The 25,120-nt window shown below is 38.3% G+C and overlaps 1 protein-coding gene across 8 annotated transcripts in view; it reads left to right on the forward strand.

The window, feature by feature from the left end:
* LOC129725539 (four and a half LIM domains protein 2) overlaps positions 1-25,120 on the forward strand; it is a 356,638-nt gene that overhangs the window by 204,944 nt on the left and 126,574 nt on the right. For 4 of the 8 annotated variants that reach the window (XM_055681510.1, XM_055681509.1, XM_055681512.1 and 1 more), the window contains 3 exons: positions 1,337-1,508; positions 1,571-1,772; positions 1,833-2,077. In XM_055681510.1, the coding sequence (XP_055537485.1) occupies positions 1,337-1,508; positions 1,571-1,772; positions 1,833-2,077 (619 nt within the window). The other 4 variants (XM_055681505.1, XM_055681514.1, XM_055681503.1 and 1 more) reach the window with 4 other exon arrangements.

Genomic DNA, 25,120 nt, shown 5'->3' on the forward strand with positions numbered 1-25,120 from the left:
TAACCATCCTTGACTGCAGCTAACAACTACCACCGCCGCTGTTACCCGATGCTAATCCACTACGCCAACTGCCATCGGTGTTGATGTCCGCTGCTGCTGCCTGCTGTGCATTCCCGGCTGACTAGGTACTCCATTCTGTCGTCCTTTCTAGGGAAAGGCAGCAAGCGACCAATCAAAAGTCGACATTTGCGTTTCGACAATGTTCAACAATTTTCAATATTACAATAGTTTGAACAATCAGATTACAATTTTTTGAATTTGGACGGGTGCTTAAATGATTTTCCAATCGATTGCTGCAAAAATTACAGAAATCGTTTGGAAACTGACTGGGTTTAAGACGTTTGAAATTGGACAATTTTTGTGACGCTCTCGATATTTTCGGTTTTGAAATTGGATCCCTGTACTGAAATTGGGTCCCTGTAATTGTTGTCGTAAGACGTATTCTACGTCAAAACTTTTTAATATCAAAAAGTTGACTAGTACTCTTGTCAACTGTTCAAATTCATCGGTTCAATTTATCTTATGAATAATCCACAGCCTCAATCTTTCTCAAATCAGTACAGAAAACATAAACTTAAATTAACAACCCACAAAAGGTTAACCAACCAAATCAAACTCCATTACCGGCGGTCATCAATCTCGGCGAAATTTACGATGCGCTCTAAAATTCATTACCATTTAGCGATTGCGCGGCCACATCCGAAGCATAAACGTTTCCGACAGCAAACAATCACTTGACGCGAGCGGGCAAATCCTGTCTTATAAAAACCAACCCTCTTTAGCGGCGGACGGCATGCCGTGCTGCTTGCTCAGCCGAGCGAAGATTAACCCAGTGCAGCTAGCATAGCAGTGGAAATCGCGGCAACGGGGGTGGTTTGTTTTCACTCTGCCTTTCCTTCCGCCCAAATGATCTCCATGCATTGCGAGCCAGCTAATTCAATTAAATTTTACGATCACCGCATGGCGATTTTACGGAAACGTCCGATAGTGGAAGTCTCAGCTTCAGCGACAGAGGAGGAACGAGATGGAGGGAATCGCGGTTTGTTTGAGTTGCTGCGAAACAAATCCTAATGAAATGCATTCGTCCATAGTACACGACGGAGAGTGAGGAAATGATCCGAAGAGACAAGAGCTACGTTCGGTTTCACACTCGTGTCTCTCGGTTATTGGAATTTTCTCCACTAGAATGATTTACAGTTGACCGTGCGGCTACATCATAATTCGAATCGCTTTCTTTCTAGTGACTTTTTCGCCACCAAGCGGTCACTAGTGGTGTTCTGTTATACCGACCGAACTAACGAGTGCTTTTTTCTCGCTTTCCTATCGTTAATTACAGAAAAACCTGCCAAGAGTGCAAATGTCCTCGTGAAACGCATGCCGTCTATCACGAACAGTTAACTTCGGTGCGAGAAAGATTAGGATTTAAGCATGACAGCAACACCAGCCGGGTCGACCCGCGACAAATGGGTTACACCTGGGTTCCCCCAGGTATACTCACGTCGGCAAAGGTGAGTTGAATTTATATTATTACAGGCAAGCTCTGAAGTTAATGGCTACGGTTTGATTGCAGATCCAACGATATTTTGATGTAATCCCGGCGGAGAAAGTTCCTAAAATCGGTACACAGGGCGAACGGTTCCGGGATAAACAGCTGGTCTATCAACTGCCCAAGCAAGACTTAGCCCTATCTTACTGTAAGCACGTTGAGGAAGCGAACCGAAGCTCGTACGAAGATTTTGTGGCAGCACGAAACGAAATCGCCCTGGATATAGGTACCGTTCGCGTCCCGTTGTCCTCCAAACGACAGCTCAAGTTTCTCATTTCATTTTCAGGCTACGTAAAAGACACTCCAGCTCCGTGCAAGTGTGCCGGCTGTGGCGATATGTTAAACCAGGGTGAAATGGCTGTGACGGCACCGAAATTTCGAGATCAAATCCTATGGCATCCGCGATGCTTCCAGTGCGCAACCTGTGATGAGCTGCTAGTCGACCTAACGTATTGCGTCCATGACGACCAAATCTACTGCGAGCGGCACTACGCCGAACTGCTGAAGCCACGTTGCAACGCCTGCGATGAGGTAAGTGACCACAGTTATTGTGCTTTATTTTACGCTGCGGTGGGTAATAAAAAGTGGTATCCAGCAGCAACATTCAGGCCCACAGATACGACCAATTAAACAAAGCTTCGGTGGAACGGGACTAATTGATTAGGACACAGATCCCACCATGCCAGAGGCCATTAAACAGTATGGGATACACTGATTTATTACCACTATGCGTTCGGCTAGTCTGCGCTGGGCCTGAGTTCAATAAGGAAGGCATAATCGAAGGAACGTTACATGAAGAAACAATCGCTGTTTGCACTGAACCAACAAGCAAACACTGTCGCTTTATTTATGTCATTCGGGGAAAATATGTACGGTGGAAAGTGCAAAGGAAAATCACTTCTCGATTGGGTATGTGTGTGTGTGACTTTCCATTATTGGCACGCGCGTAATAAAAGCAAATTGATATGTTTGCATTGGCGACAAGTCGCGCCACATTGCTTCTAAAGTGAGGACAAAAACCTTTTCCACCCGAGGCGCTGTCGTTTCGTATGTATAACAGTTTAGATTGAGCAAACTTTCACCGTTATAGTGTTGATTCAGATTCGGCAATGTGAAACCATTCGGAGGGAGGTGCTATCTTATCGACACAATAAAAGTGAATCGTTTCATTGACATCGTAAACATTTCGAACTACAGTTTTCTGTTGAAACTGCACAGCATCAGTAAAATTTTTGAATGATGTCGTCGTTCGTAAATATGATAGGGAGGTTAAAAGGATGTATTTATTGTAATAAAATAAAAAATAAAAAAAAATTTACTTAAAGCTTATCAGCTATTTGAAGATTATCGATTAAAAATTTTTAAATTTAATAGATTCATATCATTACTAAAAAATACTTGTTTGAATAATTATTTTCGGGTACACGACCCTAGTGTCGAGATTTGAGAATAATCCACGATAACAATAACGTAAAGTAGAACAGTAAGAAGTCAGTGAAGGCGTTCCGCGATAGGCTATATGAGAAGTTTACTGATTTTATACTCTTACTAAATAGAATGATGATCGATAATCCTTCAGTAATGGCTGAACAAATATCTTTCAATTATATCTGTCTGTTTGTTGAACTAGTTTTTTAAGTAGTTTTTTGTTTTTTTTTTTTTGTTATTTAACTGCATATGAAAACTGTATTAGGTTATAATTCCATCATTTTTGCAACCATTAGATATACCAAGAAAGAATCTTTCAGTTTTGTTTAGGTTAGAATAGAAAATTCGAACGTACATCGCAAAAGACATTGTTTATTTTTGCAATATTGACCATTTCACGAACTCACAGGTGTCACGGATCCTGCTGATGTTGATGATGCTTTTACGTTTATGTTAGCGGTTCCGAGCTTTCTGTCAAAATTTCATTCATGAACTAAGTTCAGAAATGTCTCGTAAAATGGTCTATATGGTTGTTAGGGTGGGACAAAAAAATAAATGTTAGCTCCCATGCGCTTTTCGTGTTCCTTATGGGTCCTACAACAGCTGTGTGGTGAGCCGTTCGTCAGATGGGTCATTCTATGTCAAGTGTCCGAGGAAATGCATCGACCATCTCCGATTTTGAACAAAATTTGTGAGTCGATGTATTTTGGGCCGGAACTTATAAGTACAAAGTGTTGTACCGATTGGTGGACCCCTCGGCCAATGAGAATGCCTCCACTTTTTGCGAATTTAGCAAAATACCTTTTTTACTTTATGAATATCTCGAGACCCTAAAGAGCTACAGGTGATATTGATATATCACTTTGAAGGGTTTGAGACGTAGAATTGAACTACGTGGTAATTTTTTTCTGCAGTGTTGCCATCATTGCATTTTTTCGATTTAAAACTTAATTTGCAATTTCCTCGAAATACCCCCCCTTCGATTTTGATTTTGACCACGCCAATGTGTTTAGCAGACGATTTTACATAGGAATCACTTATCAGCAAAAAACAAAATGTCGCGTTCCAGAGATACAGCATTTTCAAAATTGCAAGATTTTGGATTTTGTCTACGCACGAAAGCGCTTCTACATAAATTGCTGCAATCTTAATGGTATCCTAGCAGGCGTTTGTATAATCGAAGAGATGTACTTTAGAGGAGCATCCGTTAATGATGTAACGCAAAAAATCTCGCTCTAGAATCATTTTCACGAAAGGTTACAGGATAGTTTTGGTTACACTTTTCCCATGACTCTTCATTTTATTGGTTTATCACATTGTAAAAATTATCTCTAATTTAAAACCGTTTCCTAACAGGCGTCATGTTTTTTTCCTGATTTAAGGTTTGCTATGATTTCAAAATTGTAAACAATGTGTCACGTGTGCAGTCATTTCATTCTTGAAGATGGTGTGTTTAATTGGATTGTATTTAAAACAAATTTGTATCGCTGGAAAACGGTACTGGTTATCACAGTAGCTTACGCGATAAGATTTAATAGCTACTAAGAGAGCATGCATTAATGACGTAGCTTTTTTAGGTTTTTTATACTCCCCTTCCCCCTCTCTCACCGTAGCACTTCGTCACAAAGTCAGACCCCCTATTGATAACTACGTAGCTATATAACAAACTCCATCACCCCCTCCCCCCCCCCTTACACCACAATGACTGACTTTTTTTGCAAAATTTATTACTAAAACATACATTGTATCATTAATGAAAAAGACAAGACGAAGAATTAAAATTGACCATGAACAAACAAAGCCGTGAAAAAAAAAAAAACAATTAGAAAACTAAATTTTTAGATTTTATTTTGCTACGTAGCTTAGCTTGATCTCCTAGTCAAATTTCGTCACAAAACTGCTAGTCGTTGCATGTTCGAGTCCCGGCTCGGGAGAAGACTGTTATTATCTGTAGGATCATAGCACTAGTCTCACAATTGTCCTGTACACTCAAAAGTTAAATGCGAAGCCTGTGTCCAATAAACAGAACAGAAAAAGCCAGCTCCGCTCTAATCCTGGGTAAGAAGAAGAAGAAGAACAAAGGCAGATGAATGTTACGATAGGCTTACTTGCTCTATGACGTGCTATGATATGAGCAAATTAAGATAATCGGTTATGATAAAATATTTTGATTTAAATACGAAAAGTGTAGCTAAAACTCTCCTGTAACCTTTCGTGAAAATGATTCTAAAGCGGGATTTTTTGCGTTACATCATTAACGGATGTTCCTCTAAGGTACATCTCTTCGATTACACAAACGCCTGCTAGGATACCATTAAGACAGCAGCAATCTATGAAGAAGCGCTTTCGTACGTAGACAAAATCCAAAATCTTGCAATTTTGAAAATGCTGTATCTCTGAAACGCTACATTTTGTTTTTTGCTGATAAGTGATTCCTATGTAAAATCGTCTGCTAAATACAATGGCGTGGTCAAAATCAAAATCGAAGGGGGGGGGGGTATTTCGAGGAAATTGCAAATTAAGTTTTAAATCGAAAAAAATGCAACGTTGGCAAAACTGCAGGAAACAATTGATCACGTAAATCGATTCTACGTCTCAAACCCTTCAAAATGATATGTCAATATCACCTGTAGCTCTTTAGGGTCCCGAGATATTCACAAAATAAAAAAGGTGTTTTGCTAAATTCGCAAAAAGTGGAGGCATTCCCATTGGCCGAGGGGTCCACCAATCGGTACAACACTTTGTACTTAAAAGTTCCGGCCCGAAATACATCGACTCACAAATTTTGGTCGAAATCGGAGATGGTCGATGCATTTCCTCGGACACTTGACATGGAATGACCCAGATATTTAATCAGTTTGAGGGAAATAACTTAATCTACAAGCATGGTAGCGCCTTACGGTCTTCAGAAGAGTTTTTTCGCAGGGAAATTTCCTACAAATACCATGTATCGATATATTTTTAGGAGCCAAATGGACATCTCTAGAGAATAAGTTTGGAAAAGGTGGATTTTCTCATATAAAATCGTATGGAAACTTTCAAAATCGGGCCGATCGATCTGAAAATTTACACAGTTGTTGATGGACCCATAAGGAACACTAAAAGTGCATGGGAGCGAAAAAATAACACCATCGCTTTTTTCTCATATAACCGTGTTCTAATCTAAAGGTTATTGGCAGCCATTTTGGACTTATCTGACTTTTTTTTGGTGACGTACTTGACATTAATGACATTTTTGATATTTTTGTGAACTTTTTTTGTCGTTTTAGGCAACGTTGATAATTTTATCATCATGGACATATTCGACGTTTTTGAAATCTTTGGCATTTCTAAAAGTATTGAATTTTTTTAGAGATTATCGAAAATCTCTAAAAAAATTCAATACTTCTTTATTATCCTCGAAATTGTAAACATTCCCATATTTTTTTTACGATTCTGTCTTTTTAAACAGTCGTTTCATAGTTAAAACAAATTGCATATTTGAATAATTTTTATATTTTTTGCACTTCTGAAAATTTAGAAATTTTTGACATACATTATACTCTGAAGTTTTTGATACAGGTCGGACTCGATTATCCGGAGACTCGATTATCCGGGGGCTCGATTAACCGGGGCTCGATTATCCGGAGAAAATGGTTCGATTATCCGGAGTATTTTTTTTATTGTATTTCTATAACGTACTTTTGTCTCCCGGGTCATTGGGAGGTTCGGGGTTATTCATAATTGTAACGATACAAGGCCCGTTCCGCTTAGGCAGTTCGTTTTTGGCAGCTTTCTCTTCGTTCCTTCAACCAATTCTTACTCAATAACTTTCAAAAGCAAGGTATTATGTTTTTTTGTTGCCAATGAGGACAACCGCTATTTGTAAACCGGTTTCGGATTTATGGCACGAACATATTCCTGTAATATAATGGCCATGATCATTGCAGTACTTAGAAACACAAGCAGGCCTGTGCCGGTTGTGTTCCGGATACTCTCGGATTATTGAACCAAAACTCATCAAACGAACTTAATAACGACTTGTATTCCGCAAAATAATCCATATCGAGCGTGTAGGTCGTTATAGGTCACTCAAGAAATAGAAAATATACATGAGTGTTGTTTTATTTCGTTTTTCCATCTTCGAGATAATCATTATAACAAAATTTATTATTACGTATATATGCATAACAAACGCCGACAAACAATCTAAAGACAGTTTTTATTTTTTTTCGTCGGCACATGTGTTGTGTACAGTTTATTATAATAGAAAACTCACTGTTCTAGACGAGAGATATTAAAAATTTAAATAAAAAAAATGGCTCGATTATCCGGAAGGTTCGATTATCCGGAGCGAAATGTTTTTCAAAACTCCGGATAATCGAGTCCGACCTGTATTTGTGGTCTGTATGATATTTATGACATTTACAACATTTATGCCATTCATACCACCTGTGCCATTTACGAACATTAACGACATTTACGCCATTTATGACATGTGCTATACCATTTATAACATGTGCTTTTTATGTCATGTATGATATTTAAAACATTTGTAACATTTATGACATTCATGACATTAAGGACATTTATGACATATATGACATTTATGACATTTATGACATTTATGACATTTATGACATTTATGACATTTATGACATTTATGACATTTATGACATTTATGATATTTATGACAATTATGACATTTATTACATTTATGACAAATATTACATTTATGACATTTATGACATTTATGATACTTATGTCATTCATGACATTTATGACATTTATTACATTTCTGACGATTATGATATTTGTGACAGTGATGACATTTGGAACTATGACATTAGTTTTATTTATAACATTTTTGATGTTTTTGGCATATTTCACATACAGTCCCTCTACAATTTTGGGTTAGTCAACGTGTTTCCTTAATGAATATAAAATCGAAAATATCATCAACTACGAATGTTATACTATCTATTTCTGTGTTCTGATGTATATTTTCAATCAACAATTAGTTTTACTGCAGCTGACGTGTGAAAAATATAACTTGCTTAGCAAAAGACACGATTATGGGTCACTTTTGGCATACAAAATCGTTTAGTTGAAATTCATCACAAAAGTTATTTTATTGTTGAAAAAACTTGTTAATAAGGCGTCGTACACAAATTACGTAACGCATGAAGGGGTTGGGGAAGGGGTTGAGTCTGCGTTACTCAATGTTAAATAGGGGGGAGGAGGGGGGAGATAATAGTTGAGATGGTTACGTAACTGTGATGTTTGCTCAAAACTGTAAATTTGGAGTGGGGTTCAGTTGTTCATCGTTACGTAAGTTAAGGAGGGGAAGTCATATCGAACGTTACTTATTGTTACATAGGGGGGGGGGGGGAAGAGGGTCTAAAATCTAGATTTTTAGCATTACGTAATTTGTGTACGACGCCTAAGTTATTTTATTTAGTCCTCATGCTATTATCACGCAAAAGTAATAAAAATAGCAAAAATATGGACTGACCCACAATTGTGCACCGCAAAATGTAACATTACTACAGTTATAGGTCAGGTCACTGCACCGAGCAGAATTATTGTTTTTAGTGACATTTTCAACTTCAAATCATTTCAATCGTATAAATAAGGTTACAAGTGAATTATAAAAAATACCACTGCTAATGAAAATTGTCCAGTTTCGGGATAATAGACGTATTTGCGTAAATGTGACCCATAATTGTGGAGGACAGTGCCACTGTCATTTCGATATATTTGACACTTTTTCGTATTGTTAAAATTTGTTGAGCCTTTTTTGTATTTGAGGCGTTGCAATATTTCCCCTCATAATTTCATTTTGCTTATTAGCTTTATTAAAAAAATATTTCGAGTCTATGAAAATAGATGTTTTTCTCTTTATTGTCACTATTATTTTGAATTTATTGAAATCATGCGTGAAAAGGATGATGGTTGATAATAGATTCCTCCTCAATTCATCCCTATAGATGTTTCGTAGTGCTCAATTTTTTTATCCAACCGGAATATAAGCGACGCACATACTTTGAAACAAAAACATAAAATCTAAAGGGTTGAACATATATTGTCATCACTCTTTTATGAGTGCTACAGTTTGTGATTTGTTTCGTATTGCTGTACCAATCTATGAAAGAAGTTTTCGAAGGCCGGTAAATGTTCCAACTAACAACAAACATTTGCTCAAAGCACTTTCAACTGGCCTTTTTCTCCCTTTCCCTTTTGATAAACGAACGCCATACGATAGTGAAAGCATTCTACCTCAAAACCTCACACCATACCTCGCTCACTAACTTTGACAAAACTTTTCTACAGATCGTAAATACACAATGCTAATGGGCTCTTTAATTCGAGAATGGCAGTTCATATTTTTATTGTCCCCACGGTAAACATTCGGGCAGCTGTATCAGAATTCAAGTATAACCTACATAGATCTAATAGTTTAGTAAAGAATACTATCAAACTATCAAGTCATACCTAGAACATATATTTTGCTTCTATTTTTTTTATCCACTCATGAATATAGCCGAAATCACAATCGACCGTGAAACGATAAAACCGATTAAAAATCACTTAGACAAGTTCGCGGAACGACCATTTTCCATTACCCTCTCAAAATATGCCACTTCACCCACTGTTTACACCGGAACCGAGACTGACCGTGGCAACTGAAGAAAAAAATGGTTAAACGATGACCCCCATTAAACGCCCAGTTTGCTCGTTTTATTCCTCCGCGTGTCATCCTTCTTCCAGCGATCCGTAGCAAGGGAAACCGCGACCCTTGAGAGCCACCGAAGCACGTGGTATCAATTATCGTCGTTATCATCTTAGTTTCCACTCTCATCACCATAATTGCATGTACACACCCAGGTTTGGCTGCCGTCCCGCGTTGGATTTGCTTCCACACCGTACCAATTCCTGTGGAAACCATCATCCAGAAACCGGTGGATCATCGTTATTTTATCATTACCGCAAATAATCAGCTACGCTTCCTTGACTTTCTGCATTTTATCACGCCCCACTACCCACAGGGGGCACGAACGAACAAACGAACGAGCCACAACGGCAAGCAAGCAATGCAGATTGAAGCGGGTCTAGGAGGATGTTTATGGTGGCTGATTTTACTGATGGGAAGTCCACCGCAACCTGGCCGGTCAGCAGTCAGTCAGTCAGTAAGTCAACGAGCGCAAAGGAACGGCCAGGAGACAGTGCGATCGAATCCTTCTCGGTCGCGCCCTCATCATCCGGTTGGCAACCTGTTCGAAGCTCATAGCCAATGGTTTCTTGCACGTAACCATTTCCTTTCGGGGTTGGCTTTTCACCGCTACACAATGTTGCTATGAGGGTTGTCCGCTACATCTAGGGGTGAAAAGTAAGACAGTAATTGAATTGAAAGTGGGTTCGATAGGAAATTTACATCTATGCGATTTGCCTTGTCATACGAATTTTTTAGTTTTGCTTAATTTCGTGACATAATTTTTCTTGTGAAAATTTAAAATTAAAACATGATAACTACCGCCTGTATTTCACTCGCTATTACTGTGCAAAGATTACAAGTTCAGTTTATTTTTCCTAGCACTGCTGCCACATTATTTTGTAGGTCATTGGGAATCGTGACGACACAGATACTGTGCCAATTTGGCCGCTTGTGACTTTTTTCTCATCCTGCCCTTTTTCTGCCTCACAATCACAACTGAGTTTAAAATTCTCGGAAGGGTGCTAAGTTTCTGCGAACCTTAGCATATTCGCGCGAGTGAGAGTCACCCATCGCCCGTTTTACCATAATCGCCCAACTCGGTGCGACGCAAATGTTAAAAGTCAACGCGGCAATGCTGACTGAATGTAGTAACTCTGCGTGGCGCCGCTTGGCAATGTTTCAATTTTACACAGCACAATGTGAAAACGATTGAGTTTAAACGTACCAATCTAAAATGCCATTTTTCAGATTGGTAAAATTGTTTTCAAAGGCTTTCCTGCAGTACTGTCACACGGGAAATTAAAATCGATTTCAGTCAACAAACGACACCCGATAGCGATTGGGGAGATTTTGAGTAGTGAAGGTGTATGCTCGTTGCTTGCTCCACCATTCGACTCCATTTTTATATTCAAGATGGCGAGCCCCGATCCCTGGGAACTGTATCAAACTGTGGAAAATGTTCACAAACCATTTTAGAATTAAATATAATTGCCACCCTGTAACATAGATATTTTAGCAATAGGGATGTCCAGAGACCGGGAGCTAATAACGCTTCAAATATTTTCGTAACGTGTGAGGAAAAAAATCCGAACAACTTTTGAATTGGTCTACGATTTTGAAGTGCTGCACAAATCGAAGAATCCTTTTCCACAAAATAAAGATCCACTTTTATATAACTGGTAACACGACTAGTCGATTGTGTCAAGTGACGATTAGTTGGGAAAAAGGCGTGGTCGGAAGAAGATCGTCGTAAATTGATTTGCAATTTTTGTGAGCGAAATGAAGAAAAATCTAAAAGTGAAGTGTTCCACTATTCTAAAGATCTTGGATATAGATAAAAAAGTTATATACATTATTGACAAACTCTTCGAGAATGAAAATACCTTCAAATAAAAATTTGGTTCCGGACGGAAATGCACTTTGCAAGACTGGTCGGTCGGCGTAATCATATCGTGAGCTGGGCAATAAATATTCGATTGATTCAAACACGGTGAACAAGTATCTGCATGGAATAGGTTTAAAACTTTAAATATAAGAACCATAAAAATTACAAAGTAGTGTTTTGGCCAGACCTTGCATTGTCAAACTATGCTAATGCAACTTTAGCAAATTTGCGGCAAGGCAATATCGGGTTTATTCCGAAAGGAAACAATCCTCAAAATGTGCCACAGCTGCTACTGCCCATAATCGCATATTTGTAACATTTGCAAAATTGGTTGTTCGAGCAAAAGATACTTTTATATTTTGTCCTTAAATGCATTGTTCCCAATATATTCTTGCAAATAGACACTTTAATTAAGCTTAGTATCTTGAAGAAAGCACTACTTTACACTATGTATACATTGAACATTACTTTTGAAGTCAAATTGGTTGAAATTTTCGCAATGATACTTTTATGCCGTCACTTTCAAGCTACTTTTGGAATATATCACGGGGGAAATGAAGTTTTTCTTGTGTTCAACTAGCATGAGCTGAACATCAGAAACGGATCACCGATGGTTGGTTACCGGACCAGAATAACTTCCGAATTCCAAAGGATGCAGATGTGAATTTATTTTTTTGACAAAAAAGTTGAAAAAGTTAAGTAGTGTTACAATTATGCGGTTATTTACAGCTGCTACTGCCCATAATCGCATATTTGTAACATTTGCAAAATTGGTTGTTCGAGCAAAAGATACTTTTATATTTTGTCCTTAAATGCATTGTTCCCAATATATTCTTGCAAAAAGACACTTTAATTAAGCTTAGTATCTTGAAGAAAGCACTACTTTACACTATGTATACATTGAACATTACTTTTGAAGTCAAATTGGTTGAAATTTTCGCAATGATACTTTTATGCCGTCACTTTCAAGCTACTTTTGGAATATATCACGGGGGAAATGAAGTTTTTCTTGTGTTCAACTAGCATGAGCTGAACATCAGAAACGGATCACCGATGGTTGGTTACCGGACCAGAATAACTTCCGAATTCCAAAGGATGCAGATGTGAATTTATTTTTTTGACAAAAAAGTTGAAAAAGTTAAGTAGTGTTACAACTATGCGGTTATTTACGCTATGTGACAAAACAACTTGGTATTTTTTACAACTTTTTTCAAACAAACATAAGCTTATTTTTTCAGATGTAAAAAATACATAATATTTTAAGCATTACCCAATAAAAAGCGCGAATTCCATAAAATGTCGAATGTTACAATTATGCGATTACAGGCAGTGCAGTCTCTTGAAACTTTCTGAGCAAATTTGAAGCGAATAGTCTACCATAAAGGTTACAGAGCAAAAAACGTCGATTGTTTGATAGAAAAATCAAGATGGAGCTCAAAACAATTGAAACATCCGGAATTCAGGATGCTATAAAGCAAGCACCCCAGAGGATCAGGAAATCAACGCGATGTGGAGCTGAGTTTTTCCTATGAGGTTTGTAAATGAGTTACATTACTTGAATAAACAAACAAGTATAGAAAAATAAGTTGCGCAAGATTTTAATTTGGAATTGAAAGTTTGTTCGGATTTTTTTCTCATACGTTATTCTCTAGTACTAAATCCAACGATTGCGGTTAAAAAAACAATTTTTTATGTTGACAAATCAGGAGACCTCCTTAAGTGTGAACATTTCACTAACTCGCGAGGGGTAAGGATGCGGTACGATTGAGATTAAAAGAACTTAAAACTTCACCTTGAACAATTTCAATTTCCCGGAAGTCGCCTTTTGGAATCCAAACTGGTGTCTGGGGTCGTTTCCTAGTCTCTAGGCACCATATCGATTACGGAAATATACATATTGGGGTGTATTCAGCCATTTTAGGTTATTTTATAGAAACCAGCAGTCGCTATTTCGGAATTCAAAATGGCTTCTGGGTCATTTTCCTATCTCTGGGTGTCATCCTGGTTGCGAAGCTATCTATATTTGATGGTATTTGACCTTAAACGAGATATTTCGTAACTTACAGTAACTTAGTGCCCCGCGGTAAATGTGTACTTTTACCCCACAATGCGTTACCAGTTAGATTTTCATGACAAATAAAAATGTAGGCACTTTCAGTTTTATCCAGTCTCATCAGCGTGGCAAGAGGGGGGAGGGGTGGAAGTTGACTTTTTATTTGTAAACACCTTAACAGCTAACTCGATCACAATTAAAAACATCATCAAATTTGTATACGTGGATTCTCAAGTATGTTTTTTTGACATTGATATATCTCAGTGGCGTAGTAAAGAGAAGTTCATATAAAATTTTATTATTTGGAAATCAATAAAAAGTTCATCAGGAAAAATAGTATACAAGTGTTTTCGAGTATGAGACATGGTTTTGCAAAATTGAAAGTCTGTCATTTGCGACTTTGATATATCTCACGGATTATTATTAAATTCGGAAAATGAAGATCTTATAGCAGTGTATATGTTTCAAAAACTTGAAATTATATGCATCTTATTAGTGTGGTAAGGAAAGAGGGAGGGGGCAAGGTAGAAACAGCGAATTTTTTCTTTGTAAATTCCTAAACAACAAACATATAGTTTCAAATATCAGGTATATTACTGTAATATTGATTTTACTTCATTTCAGTTGCGTACTTTGAAAGAGGGAGGGTTGAGGAAATACAACAACCTTTTTTATTTTTAAACTGTTGAATATTTTATCTTGAAAATTTGCATTTCAAGGTTTTCGCGTGTCGGACATATTCCTAGGTATTAGTGTCGCTTTACTCCATCAGCGTTGGCAAGAGGAGGGAATCGATCATCCTGGAAATTTACTTGCAAGGGTTTTCGAGCCTAAAACGTGTTATGATGATATTTTTATTCATTTTTGCAAAAATCGATTGGAAGATTAGTTACGCGTCCATCTACAGGGTGACAAAAAAGTCCGGTCACACAGGAAAATCTTAATATTTCAAAGAATAAGAAGAAAATCTGAATCTGGCTTTCATAGCTTCATTCAGTAACTCATAAAGATACTTCACAAACGTTATCTCGGAATTACACCACCATTCTCTGATCGAACCAGCTTCAGACGTCTCGGAAAGTCGTCGCGAGAGGCGCACGTGCTCCATCGGAATCTCGTCCCAGATTCTCGTGATAACTCGCTTGAATTGCTCCAAATTTTTTATTTTATAGTCGTTCAGCTTCGACATCATCTATCCCCACACGAAATAATCCAGTGAATTTAGATCCGGAGACGACGGAGACCATTCAATCCTAGAAATGAAATCGGTCAAGTTTTCCTCACACCACGCCTGAACAACCTTTGCGGTGTGGGATGGGGCGCCATCTTGCTGGAAGCAGTAGTAATCGTCTTCAAACAATAGTTCAGCTTGAGGCAGAACATTTTTATTCAAAACCGTGTCCAGGTAGTACGCTGAGTTGATTTTGACCCCTTTATCGATAAAAATAAAAGGCAGTTTACCTCCCTTGCAAATGGCTCCCCAAACCATCACTGACGTCTTATTTTGGAACCGGGAAACGTTCAGCTTGTCCGCAGGAGCTTGCTGGAGGCTCACACTCCAAACTCGATCATTTTGGCGATTGACTGTTTGCACTAAAACGAACAGCTTCTCGTCCGAAAAAATAATCTCGTCATCTGCGCGCCAACCGAGCAACTTCCGCGACCGTTGATACCTCTTGTCCTTTGTAGCTTTGGTAACCCCATGAACCACCTGTTTTTTGTACGGTGTAAGTTTCAAATCCTTGCGCAGAAGCAGGCGGATTAAATCTCGGTTCATTTTAAGGTTCCTGGCCAGCTTCCGTGTAGATTGGGCGGGATTCCGGCGAATCCGGTCTCGTATAATCTTTTTCAGTCTTGGAGTTCTCACAGACTTTGGTCGTCCAGATCGTGCCTTGTCCTTGGTGCCTCCGGTGTCTTGGTACCGATTTATGGTCCGGTACCGGTTGATTCCGGTTGATTCCGGTTGATTCCGAGCGGTTTTAGGTGTTTGAATATGTGTCCGGGTTTGTACCCTTCCACATATTCAGCAATAACAGCTGCGCTTAACTTTGCCATGGCTCATAACTCGATGTAAACAAACTGCACAGAAACGAAACTCTGCCACTTTGGGCAGCAAACTTAACCCTTTCATTTGACATATAGATGGCACCAGAGAGATGCAACGTGTAGGCTACAGGCGAACCCAAAAAAGTGTGACCGGACTTTTTTGTCACCGTGTACATATACTGAACTTATTTGATATCGCGTACAAATAGTCTTACAAATCACATAAACATAATCCGTGTTATTGTAAAAAAAATCGGGTTTATTAAAACACATAAAAATAAACCGCGTAAAAAAAGACCCTAGTGTACCAATATAGTTCACTTACGTGAAATTTACTTGCAAGGGTTTTCGAGCCTAAAACGTGTTATCATGATATTTTTATTCATTTTTGCAAAAATCGATTGGAAAATTAGTTACGCGTCCATATACAGGGTGACAAAAATGTCCGGTCACACAGGAAAATCTCAATATTTCAAAGAATAAGAAGTAAATCTGAATCTGGCTTTCATAGCTTCATTCAGTAACTCATAAAGATACTTCACAGACGTTATCTCAGAATTACACCACCTTTCTCTCATCAAACCAGCTTCAGACGTCTCGGAAAGTCGTCGCAAGCGGCGCGCACGTGCTCCATCGGAATCTCGTCCCAGATTCTCGTGATAACTCGCTTGAATTGCTCCAAATTTCTTATTTTATAGTCGTTCAGCTTCGACATCATGTATCCCCACACGAAATAATCCAGTGAATTTAGATCCGGAGACGACGGAGACCATTCAATCTTCGAAATGAAATCGGTCGAGTTTTCCTCACACCACGCTTGAACAACCTTTGCAGTGTGGGATGGGGCGCCATCTTGCTGGAAGCAGTAGTAATCGTCTTCAAACAATAGTTCAGCTTGAGGCAGAACATTGTTATTCAAAACCGTGTCCAGGTAGTACGCTGAGTTGATTTTGACCCCTTTATCGATAAAAATAAAAGGCATTTTACCTTCCTTGCAAATGGCTCCCCAAACCATCACTGACGTCTTATTTTGGAACCGGGAAACGTTCAGCTTGTCCGCAGGAGCTTGCTGGAGGCTCACACTCCAAACTCGATCATTTTGGCGATTGACTGTTTGCACTAAAACGAACAGCTTCTCTTCCGAAAAAATAATCTCGTCATCTGCGCGCCAACCGAGCAACTCCCGCGACCGTTGATACCTCTTGGCCTTTGTAGCTTTGGTAACCCCATGACCCACCTGTTTTTTGTACGGTGTAAGTTTCAAATCCTTGCGCAGAAGCAGGCGGATTAAATCTCGGTTCATTTTAAGGTTCCTGGCCAGCTTCCGTGCAGATTGGGCGGGATTCCGGCGAATCCGGTCTCGTATAATCTTTTTCAGTCTTGGAGCTCTCACAGACTTTGGTCGTCCAGATCGTGCCTTGTCCTTGGTGCCTCCGGTGTCTTGGTACCGATTTATGGTCCGGTACCGGTTGATTCCGGTTGATTCCGAGCGGTTTAAGGTGTTTGATATGTGTCCAGGTTTGTACCCTTTCACATATTCAGCAATAACAGCTGCGCTTAACTTTGCCATGGCTCATAACTCGATGTAAACAAACTGCACAGAAACGAAACTCTGCCACTTTGGGCAGCAAAGTTAACCCTTTCATTTGACATATAGATGGCACCAGAGAGATGCAACGTGTAGGCTACAGGCGAACCCAAAAAAGAGTGACCGGACTTTTTTGTCACCGTGTACATATACTGAACTTATTTGATACCGCGTACAAATAGTCTTACAAATCACATAAAAATAATCCGTGTTATTGTAAAAAAATCGGGTTTAATAAAACACATAAAAATAAACCACGTAAAAAAAGACTCTAGTGTACCAATATAGTTCACTTACGTGAAATTATGAAGACAAATTGAAAATGACAGAAGCGTTAGTCACCTTTTCGATCGCTAGGTGCGCAACTTCTGATTTTGTTCTACACGACATGCGAAAAAGAGTAACTTTTGACAATGATATTACCCTAATGGGTACACTGAAAAAAATGCACATTTTATTGTGAAGTGGACTCGGCCGAATATTTTATAATAATAAAGCTCGCCTATGTATGAGGCAATCCATGGGTGGTGTTCCACGGTTTGTAAGTTTGTCGACCTCCGACAACATTTTGAGTTGTAAAATGGCGACTTCCGGTGAATGGAAAACTGCCGAAAATGACCAAATAGCACCTAATATGGGTGTTTCTTTAACCAGAATGACGCTCAGAGGCCAGAAATTGTCACCGAATGCCATTTTGAAATCCAAGATGCCGACTTCCGGTTTCTGAAAAACAGCGGCAAACGACCAAATATGGGTATTTCCGCGATTGTTATGATGCACTGAAGCCACAAATCGACCTCAGTCAACATTTTGAACTGTGAGATGGCGACTTCCAGTGACTGGAAAAGAGACGAAAATGACCAAATACCACCTAATATGGATGTTTCTTTAACCAGAATGACGCTCAGAGGCCAGAAATTGTCTCTGAATACCATTTTGAAATCCAATATGGCGACTTACGGTTCCTAAACAACAGTGGTAACAGACCAAATAACACTCATTATGGGTATTTCCAGGATTGTTATGATGCACTGAAGCTACAAATCGACCTCAGACAACATTATGAATTGTAAGATGACGACTTTCGGTGAATGGGAAACTGCCGAAAATGACCAAATACCACCCAATATGGGTGTTTCTTCAACCGGCCGATTTCCATCCAATATGAGATGCTTCGAAACCAGAATGATACACAGGAGCTAGAATCGACCACAGACACCATGTTGAATTTTAAGATGGTGACTTCCGGTTTCTGGAAAACAGCCGAAAATGACTAAATAACACCTATTATTGGTGTTTCTTAAACCAGAATGACGCTCAGGGGCCAGATATTGTCTCCAAATGCCATTTTAAAATCCAGGGTGGTGACTTTCGGTTTCTGGAAAATAGCCTAAAGTGACCAAATACCACCCAATAAGAGTGTTTCTTTAACCAGAATGTTGCATGGAGCTAAAAATTAACCTCAAACACCATTTTGAATTGTAAGATGGCAACTTCTGGGAAACAGCCGAATACTACTGCATATGAATATTTCTGTAATCGAAATAATGTATAGAAGCCAAGCATTGACCCTGGACACCATCTCTAATTCGAAGATGACCACTTTCAGTTTATGTAAAACAACGAAAATAACTGAATACTACCCAATATGAGTGTTTTCGGAATAGAGGTGATGTACTAAAGGCAAAAGTCGAGAATTTTGTCATTCCGATAAAACCAATAATTTCAAACGATATAAACAAATCGCAGGAAATTAATGAATTTGGAATGTTGAAAATTATTAAATTAAACACAAAAATAGGCGGGACGAAGGTCAGATAGTAAATACATAAATATGCTAGTTAAAGCAAAGCTGCAAGTGATGAATACGAAGATTAGAACTCGAGAGCAAAAAATTCGGAGGGATAAAAAAAAACAAATAAATACTTTCAAAACGAAGAAAACTAAACATTAAATAATAGTTTTTGCATAACAGTTTTTATCACTAATTATGTTTGTTTTGTTGAATATCGTTTATATATAATATAATAAAGCTTTTAAATCAATTACAACATTCTATGTATCCATACTTAAATTGCTAAATTGATAGAACATTCAAGTGTTATCTAAGCTAAAAGTTGCACAACAACCATATACGACTATTGACAACCATTGTGCGGTTTCTCCTTTTATCTTTTCCACGAGGTATTTGAAACATGCATTTAATTGTACACTTCGTGGCCTGATTATTGAGCTTGAGCTTGACGGCCGCACATTTCGTAGTTGCTTCCCGTGATGGATCTGAGCTAGTGAAGTTTCACAGGGAACCACGTATATAGCAACTGGGGATTAGTTTACCATTTACACGTCGTGGCCTGATTATTTGAATATTTCTTCTTCGTGCTTCGATAAGCTACATCTATTATATTATCAATATTTAACTCCCGGAATGGCGTTAGTTTTACATACAAACAATATACGCACGAAATCTGCAACATATTTTTTTTCTGTAACAGTATGAAATTGAGTCAACTAAATCTAAAATTGAGTAAATTCATTTTCGTGTGTGAGAATGTCGGTCAAACCTAAGAGAAGAGTGGCCAAAAGGCTTCTTTCTCTTCTTCTTTGCTAGGAAACATATCCCCGGTTGAACATTATTTTCGTCTGCCTTACGCAAAATCCAGTGCAACCAGAAAAATTTATTTATTTGATATTTTTATTTTTATCTAACAAAAAACTCAACAATGAAAATTAGATTACAAAAAAATATATTATATCATCATACTACCACTGCCAAACTTTTTTTTTCTTGTTTTTCTCACTTCTCCGGACTTTTTCTAGAGAGCTCAATGAAAAATATTCGGCAAAACACTTAACTCCTGTTACAAAATCAAGGGGAAAATTGCTTGTTTATTAAGAAAATCTTGCTTTAACGTTACCACGAACAACTAAATAAACAACATAATAATAAAAAGAAATATCTTCACTGTATATTCGACTATTGCGAGAGATTTTCAAATTTGGAATATCTTTTTCAGATTTTACGCATATTTTTAGCAACTGTCGATAAGATTCTGACCAAACGATTGGTACTTCATTCAATTTCTTTTTTGCTTTTATTTGTCGCAACTAAAACAAAATTGTGCCCACAATATTTCACTTTTACTTACTCAATGATTGGGTCAAACACCAGCTGTTTGGCAACACGGCAAGCTGAACCCTTTTGGAATATTGTCACATATGCGTGCTGTCAAAATCAGCCAATCACGTTTGGAGCAAAAAACCTGGAGCAAACTGAGGTATCATCTTGGCCACTCTTCTCTTAGGGTCAAACGCTCACAGAAATTCAACGACAATGCACAGTGGTACAGTAAGGCAATGTAGGCGGACATGAGTTTTTCGATGCGATTTTGTGGTTTTAGAGTAGAATTTTTTCTAAGAACTTGTTTCTTATATTTAGTCTATTTTATGTACAAATGAAAATTAGGGTGGTCCTGAAATCGACTAAATGAAAAAAACTAACTTTTTTATTTGCAGGAATAAATGTATACATTCATCGGCACAGTTGTAGATCATCTAATTTTAAGCAACTTTCGATATTTCCTCCCAATATTTATACAGCATTTGTTCTTTAAAATGATACCAAAAAATATTTTTTATGTTTGCCCTAAACGGAGACATCAATATATCAAAAGGGCATATATTTAAAATAGAAATAGTGAAAACTATTCATCTGTACAATATATCGACAATGTTTTTTCGTCAAAATTGGCATGTTTTTGATTAAAGTTACCGAAGAAAACTTTGTTTTTAAATTTGAATTGAAAAAATAGAGCGAAAAGACTGTTTTTGGAAACCAAATTTAATGTCTACAAAAAAGTTTTTTTACAAAGTTACTTAGAATTAGTTGGTCTACAAGTTTGCCAAAGAATGTTTACAATTATCTATACAAATGAAAACAAAATAGTTTGTTTTTATTTCGTTGATTTTAGGACCACCCTAATTTTCATTCGCACATAAATAGAGGACCATGTATAAGAAACAACTTTTTACAAAAACTATGGCTTTAAACCGCAAACCAAAATCGCAACGAAATGCTCATGCCACCTAAATTGCCTTACTGTACCACTGTGCAATGAGTTTAGTTACCTTTTTCACCACAAGAGGGGGTGTTCCCTGTTTGTCTTCACGGAAATATATGGGAAATTCGAGAGTGAACTATATTGTTATTTTAAGATATTTGGTGCGTGGCAATATTTCACAGAAGGCGCCAGTTCCTTGGGAAAAGGCTCATAGAGCCTTCGGAAATATGGGCTAGTTCTCCTCAAACAGTTTTAGAGTTTATACGCAAAATAATACCAGAGTGGGTTAATTTAAGATGTTATCCACTAAAAAATGCAATGGTCAAGATCTTTTAAAAAGGTATACGGCAAAAGAGGACACACCACAATAGATCCAAATACTGGTCGCAGTGGTAATATGTCCCCGACAGGAAAAAATGGTTTTATTGGAACTGGAATATCACTAAAACACAAAAAAAACACATCTTTCAAAATTTTAGTAAATAAAGATTTTTTGATGGAAAAATCAGGGTTTGCTAATATCTGCTAACCTATGAGATATTTAATTCACAAAATTATGTATTTTTTTCAAATTTTGTGTAATATTTTCACTTAAGTACTTCAAAAACTTCTATACTCGGAAGAAAACAACGTAATTATTTAATTTATATCGAGAAAAAATTTATAAAAAATTAATTTGATTGAACTCATAAAATTATCACGATAAAACGTGAAATTCAGACAAATTTTCTAGAAAGTCGTAGATCTCTCAAACTTGAAGAGTTAGAAGTTTTGTATATTCTGTAAAGTTTCATGAAATTTAGAGATCTACAACTTTGTCGAAAAGCACAAAGCTCTAGCGTGTAAGGGAAAGAAGTTGGCATCGCAACGCCACCTTCGCGGCTAAATTCCGAACTAATTAAAATATCCAAAATAAAGCCCTAACTATGCCAAGAAACTTTATAGAAGATTGGAAACCGATTGGTCAAACCCTGAGAGCGCTAATGGTTTCGTTCCGCTAGATTCCATTCCTGGCCCAGTGCACAATGGTCCAGAAACCAAATTTAGGGAGAAATTTGGGTCTAGAGCTCTATAGCAACGTTTTAGAGAAAAACTTTCTTCTACAAAGATGTTACATATGATAATGCGCTTATTGAAAAATTATCAAAAATTAGGGTGACCAACATTTTCGATGCACTCAAGTATCTAACTTTTTTATCTTTGTAGATAGAAGAAAAACTTGTTCTACAATGTTATAGCTCCATTAATTTTAAGTAACTTTGTAAAAAAATCAATTTTGGGGTGCTTTTTCGCCTCGTGCCGATAGCTTGCTCCCCCAGCACAATTTTGAGACACGATATATGACAAACTTGTAGTCCCAAAATAGAACTACAAGTTTGTCGAATAGTATAATGCTCTAACTCTTATGCCTGAATATGGGTTCTATTCAGCGCAATATTCAGTCAATATTCGCGGTGAATATTTTGATTTTCACCGCGAATATTGGCTGAATATCCCACTGAATATAGGCTCTCACATTTTAGGCTTAAGAGTTAGAGCATTGCTTTCTTCGACAAACTTGTAGCTTTACTTAAGAACTGCAAGTATGTCATACATCATATTTCAAAATTGTACTTGTGAAGCGAGCATCAGCACGCGGTCAATTGAATTAAATTGACACCCCAAAATTGAATATGCAACCTTGTTGATAGATAGAGGGATAGAGAAATAATTTTACCTGAAGTCCGAATTAATCCCAGTATCGCTACGGAGGCTGCTGAAACGCATAGACGGTTCATTCTAAGCTTGGATTCGCAAACGCATAGTTGAGTCACGTCGTTGCTTGAGTTATTCAACGCATTCCTGGCTGGATTTTGAGTTTGCAGGCGAAAATTAGATTTATTTATAATATGCACTGACTTTAACTGACACCGACAGGATGCCGATATCACATGAGTTTACTGCACGGTTAAAGCTGCCATGTAGTGCTCAATTTTTCTAACGACCGACGCAAGCAAATCTGTGTCACTGCTGAAAACTGTACAAACATTATCGAAGAGGAAAAAACTGTGCCAATGCAAGCTGCAGCTGCCTTTTCCCCCCAAATGAAAAGAAAATTATCCCAAACACATGTGCTCACTCTGCACGTCCGAGCAGACCCCCAAACACCCATACGTCATAACTCGCGGTGCATCGCGTCTGTATGTCGTCTGTCTGAGAGAGCGAGAGCAGGAGTGAAACAGAGAGAAAAAAAGAGACCTAACAAGAGATTGGCACCCAACACGCTGCCGTCGCAGGCTGCTGAAAACCGGCAGGCCACATTACAAGCTCGGCAGAATATCGCAACCAAACAGACACAACCGAGACCTAAAGTAGAGCTGGTGGCCCTTCAGCGTAAGGAAATTAGTTACAGACCAGCGAACGTGCGTTCGGCAAACAAAAAAAAACGGCATCATCATAACAATAAATACACACCTTCGCGTGAGTGAACGAACGAACCAACGAACGAACATCAAGATAGTGTAGTGTGGGTGACATTTCCATCAGATAAGCACGGAGATCATCACCGGCTTGACATCCGTGTTTGGTCTAAAAAAGGAAAAATTAGGTGCCGCGCGCGCGAAACTCGCAACCAAACGCACGTGTAACATCAACCGATTGTAACCACCCGGAGAGGAAGTGCGAGGGTGGCTGTCACCCGTTCCGCCTGTACGGTATACTGTCCGCAAAGACCCACACCTATTTCCGCCGACAACGGCGAGACATTCGACAAACGGGCAGTGTTTACCATTAAGGGAGGTCGATTCAACCTAAACGCCCATCCCTAACGGATTAAGTGATAATAAAGGTGATTCGCGACGGAGACCGCAAAAACTAGGATATATTGATTGCCCATTAGTGCCCATTAGTGCGAAGGGTTGTTGATGTGTTAATGTGTGTGTGTTTAGTTTGCTTTCTGTCGCTGATCCAACCTGCGGATTAGATGCAGTAGCCGAGACCGTTGTGCAATAATTCTGAATGCTGATTCAATGACTGCCGGTGCCAAAAACTGTGCCTGTGTCGTTGCCATCCACTGCTAATGCCACTACTGTCGATTATTACTAACGACGTGCGTTTTCGTGTGTTTGGTATGTGTGCCAGTTCGAGCTTATACACTAATGCACTAATTCTCGATTGCCTCCGGCAAGCTGTCACCAGATATGGCGATGTGATGAAGTAATAACGTAACCTCGAAGATTACTAATGTTTTTAGGGTAAGCCATTTCATACTGCCCGGGAGATTTTAAGGGATACTGAGTCGGTTTTTGAGAAATCAACTAATAAGTTAGAAATCCATTTGCTCAACCTAAAAATTCACTATGTTATTATCTCCTTATAATTCTCACTTACACAAAACTAACTCTACCTACTTTTTCTCTACTTTGTTCCAGGTAAGTTCCACAGTCATTCCGATCAATCCACTCCGGTCGCACCTTGGTTATACGATGGTTACTCATCATTCATAGTTGTCACAACGATTCCAAATGCACACTTGCTTTAACGCTCACGGAAGATGCTCCTCGTCATCAGACAGCACATGTTATTGCTCTCTTTTTTCCCACCCTATTTCCATCGAAATCAAACGTAAAAGGTTCGAAACAAGAGACAAGATTAACCTCAAAGATTGTAACTGCGGCCTAGAGAACTTATCAAGCCACTTGTTTAAACCCTTGACTGGCCGATACGAGTGAAACCAAAAAAGGGGGACTTTAACTAACACGCACTTCAAAACAGAATCCGACCCGAGTGTCACAAATGCTGTCATTCGAATAGGGTATGTATTCGCGCCGTGCATGTATT

This window comes from Wyeomyia smithii, chromosome 2, assembly GCF_029784165.1.
Source record: "Wyeomyia smithii strain HCP4-BCI-WySm-NY-G18 chromosome 2, ASM2978416v1, whole genome shotgun sequence".
NCBI lineage: Eukaryota > Metazoa > Arthropoda > Insecta > Diptera > Culicidae > Wyeomyia > Wyeomyia smithii.